The sequence below is a fragment of the Myxine glutinosa genome, chromosome 13 (assembly GCF_964187855.1).
Source record: "Myxine glutinosa chromosome 13, kmMyxGlut1.1, whole genome shotgun sequence".
NCBI classification, from domain to species: Eukaryota; Metazoa; Chordata; class Myxini; order Myxiniformes; family Myxinidae; genus Myxine; species Myxine glutinosa.
The window spans coordinates 2,572,849-2,590,083 of NC_136273.1; the positions used below are offsets into that span (position 1 = coordinate 2,572,849).

The 17,235-nt window shown below is 46.5% G+C and overlaps 2 protein-coding genes across 4 annotated transcripts in view; one reads left to right on the forward strand and one right to left on the reverse strand.

The window, feature by feature from the left end:
• The window catches only part of MRPS23 (mitochondrial ribosomal protein S23), a 40,477-nt gene extending 26,920 nt beyond the window's left edge, over nt 1-13,557 (forward strand). For both annotated transcript variants that reach the window (XM_068133599.2, XM_068133598.2), the window contains 2 exons: nt 11,696-11,831; nt 13,114-13,557. In XM_068133599.2, coding sequence (XP_067989700.2) covers nt 11,696-11,831; nt 13,114-13,164 — 187 coding nt within the window. In that variant the 3' untranslated portion in view covers nt 13,165-13,557. The remainder of the gene's footprint in view (nt 1-11,695; nt 11,832-13,113) is intronic.
• Nucleotides 1-17,235, reverse strand: part of INTS10 (integrator complex subunit 10) — a 166,797-nt gene that overhangs the window by 126,910 nt on the left and 22,652 nt on the right. The gene's annotated exons all lie outside the window — the stretch shown is intronic.

Below are 17,235 nucleotides of genomic sequence, written 5' to 3' on the forward strand. Positions count from 1 at the left end.
GTGAGTGTGAACGTCCTGTCCTACTCGTTTGTCTTGGGGATTAAGTAAATGAAATAGAATAAGTTAACAATGCACTGTGTGACTGCTCTTTTCCATCTATTGCTGTAAATAATATTGGTCGCTCTAAAATATTGCTTGTGTGTGTATAATAAATCTGTTCTTCCTCCAAACTCTGTCTTTCTTCTCTCTTCTTCTCTTTCGGTCGCTTTAGAGGTTTCCCAATTGAATATCTGTAGCGCGATTAGTCAACGTTCGGTTGGAATCGGGTTCTAATCGGGGAGTAACTGTTCGGACGCGGTTAAATACACCACCGCTCGGTCAATATAACATCTAAAAGCCGTGTCCGTAACAATTGGTAGTCAGGAGATGGGATTCGGACCTGGGACTAAATTTGTTAGGCCCAAATTTTGGAACACCAATTGTGTTATTACCGTAACAATTGGTGTCGGGGAGTGAGATCGACCCGGAGCGCGCTGCACGCGCTCAAAATTATAAAGCGGACGAAATTGTGTTTTATAAAACCCGAATTTTTAGATCGCGCCATGGACAATCAAGGCGATCGGATGTCGGTGGGAGAGATAGAGGGGTTAGAATCGACCCAGGACTTAGAAAAAAAAATGGTGGAGGAGAGTAAAGAAGGTGTGGTTGAGGGTGTATCAGGTGCACAAAATGGCAGCCTCGCGCACGTGGTTGAGGGGGCAGCTGCGGCCGCACCCTTTGTACAACCAACGGTGGTCCAAATGCAAGCCTTCATGGCGCAATTCGCCGAGATGCTGAGAATAGACGGGGAGAAATTGAGTAATAAAATGGAAGCAATAACGAACAAATTGAGAAACCAAATTGAAGCAACAACGAACGGAATGAGGGCCGATAGAGAGGCACGGGAGCAGAGGGACAGAGACCGCAAGTTGGGCGAAAGGGTCCCAGGGGTGCACGAGGAGGTAACGCGAGTCGAAAAGCGCTGGTTGAGCGAAGCGGAGGAAAGCACGGGTACAATGACGGGGGTAGGAATCGCGACACGGGGTTTTGAAAAGCCGGCGACCGATGAGGTAGAGGGAATTTTATTAAAGCCAACGGTCGCCGAGGAGAATAAAGAAAAAGCAGAAGTGGGCATTGAAATTGAAGAGATGACGGAGGTAGCCCGGGAATTGCAGGGAGAAATGGATAATGTACAAAGTCTGTGTTCAAATCATGATGTGATGCTCACTAACCAAATAAAAAGTTTGCAGGTGGCAGAGGAGGTGCGACGAGGTACGGAGGTGAGTGGCAATGTACATGATGTGAGAGGAGATTCAGTTGGCTTGGGGATTGGTTTGGATCCGGGTGTTCGTGAAAGGCCGTTGGTGAGGTGTGTGACAGGACAGGTGTGCGAAAAAAGAGGTGTGCGAGAATGTCCGACCATGGGGTGTGTGAGGAAAAAGTGCACGCCGAGGAGTGAGTGTGCCGTCAAGAGTGAGTTGGTCGAAGCGCGTGTGCGAGGGAGCACAGGGAAGCGCGGTGTGGTGAGTGTTACGGAGGAAGTAACGAGAGAGTGTACACCTGTGGTGAGTGTTACGGAGGAAGTAACGAGAGAGTGTACACCTGTGGTGAGTGTTACGGAGGAAGTAACGAGAGAGTGTACACCTGTGGTGAGTGTTACAGAGGATGTAACGAGAAAGTGTACGTCTGTGGTGAGTGTTACGGAGGAAGTAACGAGAGAGTGTACACCTGTGGTGAGTGTTACGGAGGAAGTAACGAGAGAGTGTACACCTGTGGTGAGTGTTACAGAGGATGTAACGAGAAAGTGTACGTCTGTGGTGAGTGTTACGGAGGAAGTAACGAGAGAGTGTACACCTGTGGTGAGTGTTACAGAGGAAGTAACGAGAGAGTGTACACCTGTGGTGAGTGTTACGGAGGAAGTAACGAGAGAGTGTACACCTGTGGTGAGTGTTACGGAGGAAGTAACGAGAGAGTGTACACCTGTGGTGAGTGTTACGGAGGAAGTAACGAGAGAGTGTACACCTGTGGTGAGTGTTACAGAGGATGTAACGAGAAAGTGTACGTCTGTGGTGAGTGTTACGGAGGAAGTAACGAGAGAGTGTACACCTGTGGTGAGTGTTACAGAGGAAGTAACGAGAGAGTGTACACCTGTGGTGAGTGTTACGGAGGAAGTAACGAGAGAGTGTACACCTGTGGTGAGTGTTACGGAGGAAGTAACGAGAGAGTGTACACCTGTGGTGAGTGTTACGGAGGAAGTAACGAGAGAGTGTACACCTGTGGTGAGTGTTACAGAGGATGTAACGAGAAAGTGTACGTCTGTGGTGAGTGTTACAGAGGGTGTAACGGGAGAGTGTGCGCGAGAGGTATGGTGTGTAACAGGGAGAGCGTTGGTGGAATGTACGGACGGCGTTGGAACGCCAGGTTTTGTGAGGGTGAAAGGGGTAGCGTATGCTTGTAGGCATGCAAGTAAAGCATCGATGGTAACCAGGTTAGCGGTTAGGGCGACGGATAGCCGATGCGAGCACTCGGGGCGTGGGGTGCTTTGTTGGGTGCGAGGCCCGGCGCGGATCGATGCTGCGTCGCTTCTCTTCGAAGCGTCGTTGCCGATTCGGGCTTGGCCCCGCCCCGCACGGTCGAGTCCGGGCTTTGCCGGGCGAGGCGACCGGTCCGGTTCGAGGGCGAGTGGGAGGAGGCGGAACGGTGCCCCCTCGTGGGGACGGGGTTCCGACCGGGGGAGATTGAGCCATCGGGCCCGGGACCGCAAGGTGCCGCGCCGAGATGGTGCGTGGAGCCTCGGTCCAACCAAACCACCTCCCTTGAACCGAAAGCCGGACGGATTCAACCTGCAGGCAACCAAACCACCCGCGTTCAGTGCTCGGCTGTACGAAGCCGGGCTGTAGATGTGAATTGGCGCACCGAGAGGATGTAATAAGTAGACGGGTGATGGTGATAGTGATAGTGATTTAAAACGAAATTTAGAAAAGTGAATAGAATTGGCAGTAAATGGAAAATTTTTGAATTGTTGGATTTGGACGAGCGAAATTGGTAGTGAGAGACCCCCGATGTGGTGGGATGGCAAATCCACCATCCCTCACAGGTGGGGCAAAGGAGCAATAGTTTATGGGGTGGCTATGACAACCGAGCCAGGGAGGGCTTGGATAATGATAGGGATCTAGAAGAGATTGACATTAGGTAACGTTAAGTTTAGTTAGTGACTGATACCTGTAGTGGGGACGCAGGTAGATTAGTGTGGATTATAATGACGTGGGAGCGCAATAGTTTAAAGGGACGACTGGGAAGCGCAAGTTTCAGAGGGGAGAAGTTAGCTGAGATGATGCCGTGTGTGTGAGGATTGAACAGGTGTGATTGCACAGGTGTGCAACTGAACAGGTGGATGGAGCAGTGTATGAGGGAGTAGTGGTGATTGCGTGTTGTGTTGACCAAATGGTCCAGGAAGAAAGGAGGGTGCAGGTGGCACCAGGTATGATTGCACAGGTGTGCAACGACAGGTGAATGAAAGACAGGTGTATGGAATAAATGGTATGGAGTATTGGAATGGATGGTCGTGGAGTGAGTATGGTGGAAATTGTGGAGTGGAGTGGATGGTGCGAAGGTGTGAATGGGGGAAGAGTGGACCCCCATCACGGATACCCGGGGCGGGTAGTGTAAGTGTTAGGTAGAGGGTACAGGTAAATTGTGGTTGGATATTGGCATCTGTGGTGCGGGTGACAGAATGGTATGTGGATGGGTGCGTTGGTGTTGTGGAAATGGCTGGGCGTGTAGCCTGTTAGTGTGTGTAGTTGGTTTGGGCACTCCACCACTGTAAGGATGTCGGCCAGGTGAGGCCGCAGGTGGGCTCTGGGAGCCGGTAGTAGTTGTTGTGGATGGGGCCCGAGGATCCGGAGGACGGACCCGGGTAGCCCAGTGCCAGAGGGCACCATGGGGTGACAGAGCCAGGAGAGGGGCTGTCCCCAGGTAGTTAGGTTAGGGTGAGGAGCTAGGTAAGCTCGGGTGGCAACTACAGTGGTGGAGGTGTGCAGGTGGGTAGACCTGTTGGGAGAGGTACACGTCGCAGCCCAGAAATTGTGCTAGAGCACCGGGAGATGAATCGGGGGAGTGAGACCCCAAATTGAGGAGCACCACAGTTTGGCCAATGGGAATTGGTTATTAGAACCCATAGTGTAAGTTGGCCAATGAATTGGCAGGGAAAGACCCCGGGTAGTGTAAAGTGTGTTAAAATCATTTAGAGGAGAGTTAGGATGAAGGATCTCCTCACACCATCTGCATCCACTCACCTGAGGTGACAGGTACTCCACACCATGCCATGTTTGATTATTTTTTACTGTGCAAATGTTTGGGTTGTGAGACGCATCATGACGTGGGTGTGACATTGTGCGTAATTCCATCTCTCCCTCCTTTTGAGGATTGATGATGAATTGATGATGGCAAATTTTGAAGTAGAGGGATTGTGGTGACGAATTTGGTATAAGGGAAATATGGGGAAGACGTGACAGTAGTGACGAATTTGTAAATGGGTAGATTTTGTAAATATGGGGTAAGAGCAAGGGTAGTGTAGGTGACAGGGGGGTGACGTACGGTAGGGACGAGCTTTCTCACTTCGCCCTCCGTACGCATTTCACCTTGCATTGCCTTGTTTGACGTGTACCCTTGTGACCTTACCCCTCGCTCAATTGTCTTTCTTTTGTCTCCCACATGACCTGTGCGCCATTGGGTGCCGAGGGGAGCGTGCGTGAGGTGGCCATTGTGCGCCCGAGATTCCCAGAACCAGCACGCATTGCGTTGATGTACCACTTTATGGACCGCTGTTCGGCGGCCAAGTACCACTTGATGGACCCCAGGTTCTGGGGCAGAGCACCTCTGTTGGAGACCGGCCATAGTGGCCAGGGAATCTTGCTTGCGGACCTCGGTAAGGTGGCACCTATGCCAAACAGGTGGACCACCCTTAGTTGGCCCCTGAGGCCCTAAATAATAATAAAAAACGAACACAAGTTGTGCTTTTTTATTATGTCCAAATAGGCCGCATGAAGCCAGAAGACGTCAGGAAGAACATCGGCCCAGCAGACAAGGAGAAGACCACCACCAGTTGTTTTGTTGTGTTTATTATGAACCATGGTGACTGCGCACCGAGTGGTGCTTTGTGGTGCTTGTGGTGCTTTTGGGTGCTTTTGGGTGCTTTGGTGGTATTGGTACTGGTGCATCGATGCAATGCGTGCTGTCTCCTCCCTCCCAACAGGAATTTCTTTCTCTTGTTCCCTAAAAAGAAAAGAAAAAAACACACAGGTCCTGGGTTGCGTTGTAAATAAGAAATCACGTCATTGTAAATAATGCTCCCCACCGTAAATGTATAGTTTCAGAATAATTCCGTAATTCGGTTAGCTGTGGGCTTGAGTCTGTTAGACAGGATGCAATGCAATAGGGGGACATACTTATTTGTGTTTTAAAATTGTCACACTCAGGGTCAGGTTAATTGTAGAGGGAATTACACCTACATGTCACACTCAGTTAAGTCTAGTAGGCCCGAGGACGTGCCTGAAGAAAGGAGGGTGCAGTGTAACGATTTTGAGAAGTGTAACGGGTTTTGAGAAGTGTAACGGGTTTTGAGGAGTGTAACAATTTTGGAGGAAGGGTAACGGATGTGAAGAGTATGGTTTTGGTATGGTAACATCCTGGTAATGTAAATAATGGTCGCAGCCGTCCTCCTAATTAATTTCATAGAACATACACGCAGGTCACGATATATCTTTTAAATAGTGTATTTCCTTATTCCATGTAGGCTAAGTATGTGTTTTCCACTAGATTGACTTTGCATTGTATCAAACAAAATAAGCGTAGGCCCTTCCAATTTCCCCAAAACCTCCCTTCCATTTGCCTTCCGCATTTTGGTCGGTTTTTCTCTTCAACCACCATTGGCCACGAGGTAAGGTTGGAGAAGAAAGGCGTGTCTCCACCTCGTCAGAAGAGGGCAGGAGTGAACCGGCCCTAACAGCCAATCAACACCGCGGTGAGTGACCCGGTAGGCGTGCCCTCGGAGCCGGCGGCTTAATTCCGCCGGAGGTGATAAAAGCGAATGTAAGGAACTGCTTTAAGAAGAGGCCTTGAGAGATACGCTGGGGGATGACCTGGAAGAGGAGCGCAATCCACCGCAAGCCCTACCTACCTACCTGCCTGCAATATCCCCTGTCGTTGGAGAGACGCGCTGAACGGAGGGAGACGGCTCCACCCCAGGAAGAGGAGCAGGTGTGCCGAGCCAGCGCGTGACGGCCGCGGATACGCGACGGAGGTTTTCCCGCCAAAACCGCGAGGGGTTGAAAGCTGCGGCCTCCGACCTTGCCTTCCTCTCAAGCAATCAACCTCGAGCCATTACCTGCCTGAAATATCCACCGTGTGAGTGTGAACGTCCTGTCCTACTCGTTTGTCTTGGGGATTAAGTAAATGAAATAGAATAAGTTAACAATGCACTGTGTGACTGCTCTTTTCCATCTATTGCTGTAAATAATATTGGTCGCTCTAAAATATTGCTTGTGTGTGTATAATAAATCTGTTCTTCCTCCAAACTCTGTCTTTCTTCTCTCTTCTTCTCTTTCGGTCGCTTTAGAGGTTTCCCAATTGAATATCTGTAGCGCGATTAGTCAACGTTCGGTTGGAATCGGGTTCTAATCGGGGAGTAACTGTTCGGACGCGGTTAAATACACCACCGCTCGGTCAATATAACATCTAAAAGCCGTGTCCGTAACAATATGTATGTATGTACAGTCATGGCCGAAAACATTGGCACCCTTGCACTTTTTTCAAATAATGCACTATTTCCTCTGGGAAATTGTTGAAATTAGAAACTCTTTTGGTATCCGCATATGTATTTCTTTGGTTTGCAGTGGAACAAAACAAAAAAAGCTGAAAAAATACTAAATCTTAGCTTATTCCACACAGAAATCCTAAAATGGCCCGGACAATATTTTCGTGTGTCTGCCCTGTAGTGAACACCGCAGGGCGGATACGGATGACCAAATGAGCTTTAATTCCAAGGCGTTCAATCCAATGATGACGGTATTCTTTACACGCGAGGGAAAGGAGGATGACAAACTTACCTGGACAGCTTCCACCCGACGTCTTTGCACCTGGATAATCAATTAACTCAAAACCGACACGGAATTAAAATGTACAAATAAACAGGTTGAATGAAAATAAATGCCAGCAAACAAGAAAATGCACGATAAGACTAATATCCTAAATGGGACGTCCCCACACAGACCCGAATACAGACAAAGGGAAATATAACAGAACGAAAATAAATGTGTGTTATTAATTTGTGGGCACTTAACTATGAGCTGCTCTTGAATCTCAGCAGGAATCGTCCCGGTTCGTCACAGGCCTCTACGTCCTTGCGCAGGAAACCGCAGGCTGCACTGCCCGTGGACGGGAACTAGGCCTCGCTGTGCTGTCCGCTCACTTCTGGCTCCGTGCGTGAAGCGAACAGGTCTTGGTCGCTCCAGCCGCGCTCGTCCTCACGATCTCATTCACCACTACCAACGTGCCAAGAAAAGGAAAATGCGGCCGTGCCTTCAATCCGAACCTCGCGCAAACAGAGCACTACGAAATGCTCACGTGCTCGTCAATGAATTCCCCTCGCGCAGGAGCGCTATGAACTGCGACCGCTCGCCGTGAAATCCCGAAGCAGAGCAAGATATGAAATTGTGACTGTTCACCGCCAAAGCCAGAAGATGCGAGGAAGTCAAGAGGGACAGCCAAGAAGAAGAGAGTTCGTGAACTTCGACCGTTCGTTTTCGAATCCCGAAAATCAGAGCCAGCCACGAGAAAATGTCCGGGAGACGACCGCTTGCCACAAAACCCAGAACATGCGAGGAAATCAAGAAGCAAGAAGAGAGAAAATGTCGGGCAGAATGGTTTTTTATATGCAAGGCTTTGACATCATCTGTGCCTGCTCCACCATTCCTGTAGTCCCATCTTAGCAGTCCTTGCTTGAACCACATTCCGGACCAATCACTGCTCTTCGGGGCATGGCCTCATGGCCCTGCCTGCTTGTGTTGCGATGTCACGGCTGCAGCACCAGCGGTAGTTGAATGTCCCGGTTCCGATCGCTTTTATTTAGTGTGGTAAATGCACGATTGCCTGGCTCGGTGTGTGTGCTGCTGGTGTCATAAGGAACAGAGGAAAAATAACAGAGGCCATTACATACAGGGGATTTACCATTAATCCCTAACTAAATAACATAACCCCACCCCTCGTGATGGGAACGAAGATACGAGCTTGCACAACGTACGGTCTACCAGATTCCTACTTATAATACATTAGGGTTTCTTCTTCTTCACGACAGTTGGAGCACACTACCAATGCAATTCCACCTGGACTAAGGTATTGCCTACCCCCACAAACATAACAATATTATTGGCACCTTTTAGAAGTTGTTAAAAGTAATTAGATTTCAAGCAGGTGATTCTCCTTCACTTTGCTATTTAACTCACCTGTGGTGAGTTACAGGTGCCTGCAATATAAAAATCACTAATTCAACCAGTTTGAATGTAGAAAAGGAGTCATTCTGCTGTTTTGTGTCACTGTGTGTACCGCAATGAGCATGGACAAAAGAAAGAAAACCAGAGAATTGTCTGAGGAGGTCAGACACAAGATTGTAGCCGAGCATGGACAATCTCAAGGCTACAAGTCCACCTCCAGAGACCTTGATGTTCCTGTGTCCACAGTACGCAATGTTACCAGGAAGTTTAAGGCCCATGGCACCGCAGCCAACCTCCCTGGACGTGGCCGCAAGAGAAAACTTGATGGCAGATTGCAGTGAAGGATTGTTCGAATGGTGGAGAAAGCACCTCGATCAACTGCCAAACAGATTCAAGCTGACCTTGAGACACAAGGTACGACAGTTTCAACTCACACCATCCGTCGCCAACTCAGTGAAAGGGGGTTCTATGGTAAGAGACCCAGGAGGACCCCACTGCTGAGAGAGAGACATAAGAAAGCCCAACTGGAGTTTGCCAAAACACACCTGAATAAGCCAAAATCCTGGTAGAATGTCCTGTGGACATATGATACCAAATTAGAGCTTTTTGGTGAAGCACATGATCTCTATGTTTACAGAAAACTAAATAAAGCATTCAAAGAAAATAACACCTTCCCTACCGTCAAACATGGAGGAGGTTCACTGATGCTTTGGGGTTGTTGTGCTGCCGCTGGCACTGAGTACCTTGAATGTGTGCATGGCATAATGAAATCAGGAGATTACCAAGGCAATTTGGAGCGCAATGTTCAACCCAGTGTTAGAAAGCTGGGTCTCCATCGAAGGTCGTCGGTCTTGCAGCAGGACAATGACCCCAAACACACTTCAAAAACCACCCAGGAATGGTTCAAGACAAAATGCTGGACTGTGCTGAAGTGGCCAGCAATGAGTCCATATCTAAATTCCATTGAACACCTGTTAGACTAGATGGATATATGGGAAAAGGCCATGTATATAGGTGATTTTTTGGGTAAAAGTTGGGAACCTCACTTTTTAACATATTTAGGGTATGCTGAATTTGATTAACCCGGTTCCCAAGCCGAATTTTGAAGGGTTTTTTTGAGTTTTGAATAAACTGCTGAAGAACTTGGGCATTGCTGAACTCACAGAGGAGACAATCAAATCTGCAGAAGTGTTCGTCTGCAAAATATATAATGTGCACAGAACAACCTCTGTTGATTCAGCACGACATATGTTGTTCTCCAAGACTGGTAAACCAGAAGCAATGTCACCGACAAGTGATGCTCTTCATTTCCATTTGATACGAGTACACTATCAAGCCATGGTATGGAGAAATGCTCATTGTGCCATACCTGACCTTCCTGCACCTGTGGAAATGGGATGGAAACGTGGTGATTCAGGACTAGAGCCTATTCTGATGTCACTGAGTCCAATCCCAGAAAGTTGCCTCGAGATGATTTGTTGTGCATGCCAGAAGCAATGCAAGACTCAACGCTGCAAATGTCGCTATTCAGAGTTGAGGTGCACATCAATGTGTGCCTGTCAGCAACAGAGTGATGATCAGACCCCTTGTATGAATTTGATGTAGTTTGGCAAAACAACATGTGTGACATTCCTGAATGTTTGTGCTTCATGGCCATGTATACTTAATTTTAGAATAAATGGTTGTATGAAACATTGTCTTATTAAAACCATTTCCCATTTTATAGTGTCCAATTTCAATATATTTTTCAATATGTTTGAATGTCTCTTTCAATATGTCACCAACCATAATATAGACTATATATATATATTGTTATGTCAGTAGGGTAGCACAATATCTAGAGCCAGATATATCTGTGTAGGTAGGTATTCGACTGTCGCGATAGGGAATCTACCTGTAATAAGTTCTGTGTGTTTATGCGGTTTGTCGGTTAAGAAGTATACCTGTGGACATACCAGGATGTTCGAGTGTTAGATTGAGTAGGGATTTAAAGGTAACGCCCCTGTGTGTCAAACCTGGTCATCAAACCTTTGTCCCTTATGGCAATGCACACCAGTAGACATTTAGTTAGGCCCTTTAGTGCACTCATTAATTAAATTCCCTTCCCTGACAAGACTTTGGAAGAAAACGGGCAAGAGGCCAGTTCAGGGCACCGCCGCATGGATCGCAGCCAGCTACACCTCCGCTGGGCCTCGAGTAGCACGCGCTATCACCATGCTACAGGGAACGAGTGATGGGTTGGCGCGGTAGGCGCGGACCTCCCGCCAACGATTCGGTGGAGGGCACTGATTGGGTGGCGCGCCAAGGCTGACATCACCGCCGCAAGGTTATAAAAAGGGCGCGCCAAACTCTATGCGTAGTCCTAGCCCGAGTTTGTTAGCTTGCTTCTGGGAGTTCTCTTGAGTTGAGTGGAGTTCGCTTGCTTCTTGCACGTTCCTTTGCCTCAGTGGCACGTCCAACTCTTGGGAGAGCTGACTGGGACTTGGCAGACCGATCGTGTGTGGAGATCGACCTCGTGTGGAGCCGCTAGCCTGCATTGGACGCGTGGTGCTTGGAGCGAGGCCTTGTGGTGCTTGGAGCGAGGCCTTGTGGTGCTTGGAGCGAGGCCTGGTGGTGCTCGGAGGTGGGCGGAGAGGGCCGCGTGGGACGTCGACGGACCAAGACGACAAGACAGATAAGACCATTCCACATTTCCCCGAACATAACGGACGTTTCTATTTTCGTAATTCATTCCCTCGTCTGTATCTGAAGTCTGGTGTGTGGGATCCCAATTTAGTTGCTTTATTTGATTACTGTCGCGTTTCATTGTTTCGGGTTCCGTGAAATAAACGTGTTTATTTTTGTACATTTGAAATCTTGTTTGTCGAGTGCATTAATTCCCCTGCAGCTGCCGTCGTTTCACCAGAAGGTAAGCGCTTTTACCGCAGCTTCCCACTTTCCTTCTTCCTCCCGCGTTTCATAGTTAAATCCGTGTTCGGTCGTCGCCTCCAAGTAAAGCCGTTTTTGGTCCCGCGTTTCATAGTTAAATCCGTGTTCGGTCGTCGCCTCCAAGTAAAGCCGTTTTTGGTCCATCCACGAGCCCTGGTATTAACCAAAGGGTTATTAACCAATTTGGTATTAACCAAAAGGTAAATTAATTAACCAAAGCCCGCGACAATATACACATATACACATGCACATGCTGATGCACTGTTGTCACTTTCCTTTTAAATCTGTGAACTGTTAAGGTTTGTGAACAAGTACCAGGAGTTGGAAAAAGCTGGAGAGCACTCGACCGATACCCTGTTTGAAGTGACCATCCGGGCCCTACTAACAGAGGGAGTGCTGCTGCGCAGGCGAGGCTTCTCCACTGCTCATGCTAAAGTAGGTGGACCGGTTTACATTACTCCCATGGTAGTATAACACTCAGCTTAAAGAGTTTATTATCACAACATACCTGGTATTAAGTCATGTAAAGGCAATTTAAATTAAATGTGGATGATTCTTTATAAAGAAACCATAAAAGGATGAGATCTTAAAACGACCGAAAACAACATGAAGTATACAAGCGAGCATTTTTGTGTAGGACATTGCAGTGATAACATTATGAACCACTGAAGATGTTTCAACCCAACTTTGCACAGGTATACATTGTAATATGGAGATGAACCAATTCAATTTTTGGGTTAATTAGGTCAAAGCTCAATACGTGTCCTTTGAAAATCATTTTGCAGACCATAATTCGAGTTATAAGCATCCGACGCCGTCTCTATACTACTTCTCTTTCACTCTGTCATGTGGCCTTTAATTGAGATCATGTGCCCTTTAATTGAGATCATGTGGCCTTTAGTTGAGATCATGTGGCCTTTAGTTGAGATCATGTGGCCTTTAGTTGAGATCATGTGGCCTTTAATTGAGATAAAATGTCATACGGGCAGAGGTCTATCCATCCACACATTGGTGTCACATTCTATTTTCTACTTTTCCATTGTCGAATAGTAAATAATAATAATAATAATAATAATAATATTTATTGTGCCATATCCAGGGAAGTTCTTCTTTTTCAAACACAGCTATTCACCTTATGGGAAATAATGTAACTTCCTGGGCACTTTGGGTACCAGCAATGCAATCTTCATGACATCACTTTGCTTTCTGTTTTTGAGAAAGAAAAAAAAATCAACTTGGGGGGAAAAAAGTATATGCTTCCCCGTCTCACTCACCCATGGGATGCCAACCTACAGGATTTGTCCGCGCCCTATCCAGTATCGAGCATCGAGCAAGGAAAGCAGCATGTACAATTTTTCAAGGGTTTCGTATGAACAGGCCAGGATCCGAATCAATCTCCCAGACCCAGAGCGGACAGACGTTCCAACCATTATGGCACCGAGTGTTGTGGATTTTATATTATTTTATCATGTTGTTTGGCTTTGTCCAAATTGTAATCTTATATTTTAAATCCAATTTGTTTGTGTGAGACCCTGTTTTTGAGCCGTCATTGCTTTCTTTATAATTCACACTTTTTTATAATCTCTGTGATTATGCAAATGATACAAATGAATTATCTGCCCATATGATAGTTATTATGTTGGACAAACCAGATGTTGAATTGAGAGTTTGAAGGATTTGCAATTTGTTTGTTTTATAAAAGTCTCGTATTTTGCAGGCTAAGGTGCTAGGCAACGCAAAGAACGAGGATGAAGCGGTGTTAGGATGACGAGGTGATGGACAACGCAAAGAAGGAGATTCCAGCAGAAAACTGCTGAGCAGAACCTCAAAATACATTCACGATGGCAATACACCTGCCTTGTAATTCATAATGGCACAGATCACCTGGGTGAGTCCCAGGCCATGCGGGCAGGTGTCAGCCTATTGCTAAACCACGCCAGAATTGACAAATATTCTTTCACGTGAAAGAGCTCTTTCATTGGAACCTTGACTTGCCACCATTAATAGAGTGATGTGACATTTCACAACAGTTCGAAACATCAGGTTATTTTTGTATTAATCATTCTTTTTTTTTGTAATATAACTTTGCCAGAATTTGAAGACTTGTTGTTTTATTTTTATTCCTATTTGAATGCGAGAAATAAAACGAGTACACACCGTGTATTTTGCTTTTTTAAAATTGGTATTGGTATTAGCATGTACCCACACTCCCCAGTCAGAACCAACTGCTCCTCAACTCTGTCTTTCATTCCGACCTGAGAAGGTGGAGAAGTTTCTGGCAACCCTCGACTGTGATTGTGCAACTGGACTGCACGGCATCAGCGCACATGGTCTGCTGCTCTTACACTTCCTCTCTCTGCCCCTTTCACCTTTTCATTTGTGCTAGGTGATATTTCATCCGTTTGATAATCCGACAGCATTACTGCATTACATAAACTAGATCGACAATCGTAGATCACATCGTCTCACATTGCGCATTCTTTATGAACAGAAATACCATCGTTAACTGAACATGCCAATACTATGGCCCATACACCTGTATCATCCATGCACCGTATTATATCATATCGTTTATTAGGATGGGTTATAAACGCCATAAATTTAATGATTCACTCGCATCGGGTCATAGAGCAGACAGATACATGAAGTTTCATATTTTTAGGATAAAAATTTCAATTCATCCAATTACGGCTAGAATACCACATCACTGATGACATCATTATCACACTATATACCCCCATGGGGAGTTGTCCTTGGTGTTGGGCTAGCGGCTAGGGTGCCGGCTTAGGATACCTAGGATCCTGGGTTCGAATCCTGGTCGATCGCTGAATTAACGCCAGGGGGGGTTGACTCAGCCTGTCATCCTTCCGAGGTCGGCTAATTGAGTACCAGTTCACTGGTAATTCCCTGCTTGTCGTTAAAGGCGGCAAAAAGGGTTGGCGTCAGGAAGGGCATCCGGCCGTAAAACATTGCTTCAAAAAGGGGACCGAAAAACAACAACAACCACAGTTCCCGAAAAAGGCCAACCCCCGCTTGCGGGGAAAAAATGGCCTCTAAAGGTGTTTTTATTTTTGTTTTTTTATACCCCCATGGGGAGTTGATGACATTTTTCATGTTTCAATTTTTTTGTTGAGCAGTTTCAGAGAAAATGATGTCCAATATTTTTTTCCCTTTCATCCAATATGGCTGCCATAACATGTGACATATGACATCGTAAATTTAATTATTTACTCACATCGGGTCATAGATCAGACATATGAAGTTTCCTATTTTTAGGATAATGATATCAATTCAACCAATTATGGCTTGAATACCACATCACTGATGACATCATTATCACACGATTTACCCCATAAGGAGTTGATGACCTATGCCAAGTAAAAAAAAAAAAAAAATCTCTGAGCAGTTTCAGACAAAATGATGTCCCATTTTCTCCTTTAATCCAATATGGCTGCCATACCATGTGACCTATGATGTCAGTTAGCAAGAAAATATTTTCCTTGGGGAGTCCATCCTATGTTCAAAGTTTCGTATCGATCGGCTAAGTAGTTGCAGAGAGAACGATTTTTAAAGCAAAAATATATACAGTGCCTTCATAAAGTACTCACACCCCTTGACTTTTTCACATTTTCTTGTGCGTCCCGAAGGAATATTTGGGTAACAGAGCACAGCTAAAGCTGGGGAGCTAGGCCAGACAGGAGTTGGTAGAAGACAGAAAGACCACCAACCTGCCTGTGGTGAGTGAGTGAAAGGCCCTCGGAGTTAGCTTCATCGTGGGAGATTCCAATGATTCTGAAAGCTTTGGTTTCAACAGCGTGAAGCCGAGCTGGGTGTGAGGCAGGAGCACCAGCCCAGAGGGGAGAGCAGTATTCCATTGAGCTGCGGATGAAAGCCTTGTATGTAGTGAGGAGCTCAGGTCTGCCAAGGAAGGACTTCGCACGACGGAGGATGCCCAGTCGGCGACTGGCTTTGGAGGCCAGATTTGAAATGTGGTTTTCCCAGGGAAGATCATGGCAGATAGTGAGACCCAAAAGCTTGAGTGGCAGAACTTCTTGGATTGTTCAGAAAGGAATGATTGTTGAGAGAAATTGTTGAGAAACGAGAGGATTGTTGAGAAAGTAGATGGGAGGGTTGTCTTGACAGTCTTTCTGGAGAGATATAGTAAGAGTGTGAGATTTGTCAGGATTGAAAGACATATTCCACTTGTTTGACCAGTCTGTGATGTTATCCAGGTCTGCAGAGAATGAAGAGGCTGCAGCCTGCCAATCTGAGGGATGAGATATAGAGCAGCAGAGAGTGGAGTCATCAGCAAAGAGATAGAGAGGATTTTCCAGAGAGTCGGAGAGATCATTGATGAAGACCAGAAATAGCACAGGGCCCAGAACACTACCTTGGGGAACTCCAGCCTGAACAGGAAGAGGAGATGAGAGAAATCCATTCAGGGCCACACGTTGACTACGAACAGAGAGGAAGTCTGCAAGCCATGCGTGGAGATTTCCATGGATACCAAAGGAGGAGAGTTTGGTGAGCAGAGCGGGGTGCCAGACCGTATCGAAGGCACGTGATATGTCAAGGGAGACAGCTCTAATTTCCTGTTTGGCATTGAGGACCTCCATCCATTGTTGAGACAGTAGAAGCAGCATGTCCAGAGTAGAATAACCTGGTCTGAATCCGAATTGATGATCGGAGATCAAGCCATTGGAGAAGAGGAAAGATTTCATATCTGAAGCAATGATGGATTCCATGACTTTGCTGATGATTGGGAGCAGGCTGATTGGTCTGTAGTTGCAAGGATCTGTTTTTGCACATTTTTTGTGTAAAGCGGTAATGTTTGCTGATTTCCAAGATGCTGGCAGATGACCTTGAGCACAAGAGAGGGTGAAGAGAACAGAGAGAGTGAGTGAAAGAGCGGACGAACAGGATTTTAGGACCCGTGGGCTGATGCCGTCAGGTCCAGTTGCAGAATCAGAGTCGATGTTTGACAGAAACTCCTCCACCTTGTCAGGAGAGAAGGACACAGAGTCCAGGAGCAGCTGGGTACGACGGTACAGTGGGTACAGAGAGAGATGGGTTTGGGACACAAGATTTTGAGGCAAATACAGAGTTTTGTATACTTGTATATACAAATTTGCATACTTTTGTGTACTTGTATTTGATCTTGTATACAAAAAAAAAGAAGTACAGCACGAAGAGCTTCGGTGTTATTGTCATTATGTCGTGTTTGTTTTCCTGTATATACACACTAGCAGGAGGACCCGGCGTTGCTGGGGTGACAAAGGGAGTGGAAGGGGGAGGGGAGATTCGGGGAGACGGAGGGGAAAGATATCCGACATATACAGTGCATCTTTTGGAGGGGTGGGGCGGCTTTGACAGGCCCCTCCGTTTTGGGGAAGGGGGGAAGGGAAGCAGGAAAAATGTACCTGTGCAAAGAGTGCTTCATAACCTCAGTGTTGCCCAGGTAAAAAAAGAAAGAAATTGTAATACCCTCTGCCACCATCACCAGGTGGCCCTACACGGGACACATTTACAGAGACAATTTATGCCCCTCTCCCGGTCCTCCACACTCCAGAATGAGGCCGCGGCCACATAGCCTACGTTATCCCCCAGGCAAAGTTGTATATGTATTTGTACCTCGAGTGAAGTTTCTAAGTATACTCAACATCAAAAGAAACTTATCAAATCTTTATAAGGACACTCATTGAAATCCTCCACGCAAAAATGAAAAATATTTGAACACAGAGGTAAAGTTCAGCTATCTTTACTAAATACATGTCAATAAACAAGAAGTTGCCTCAATCACAAAAAACAAAAAGCATGAACATCACAAGGGGTGGTGCAA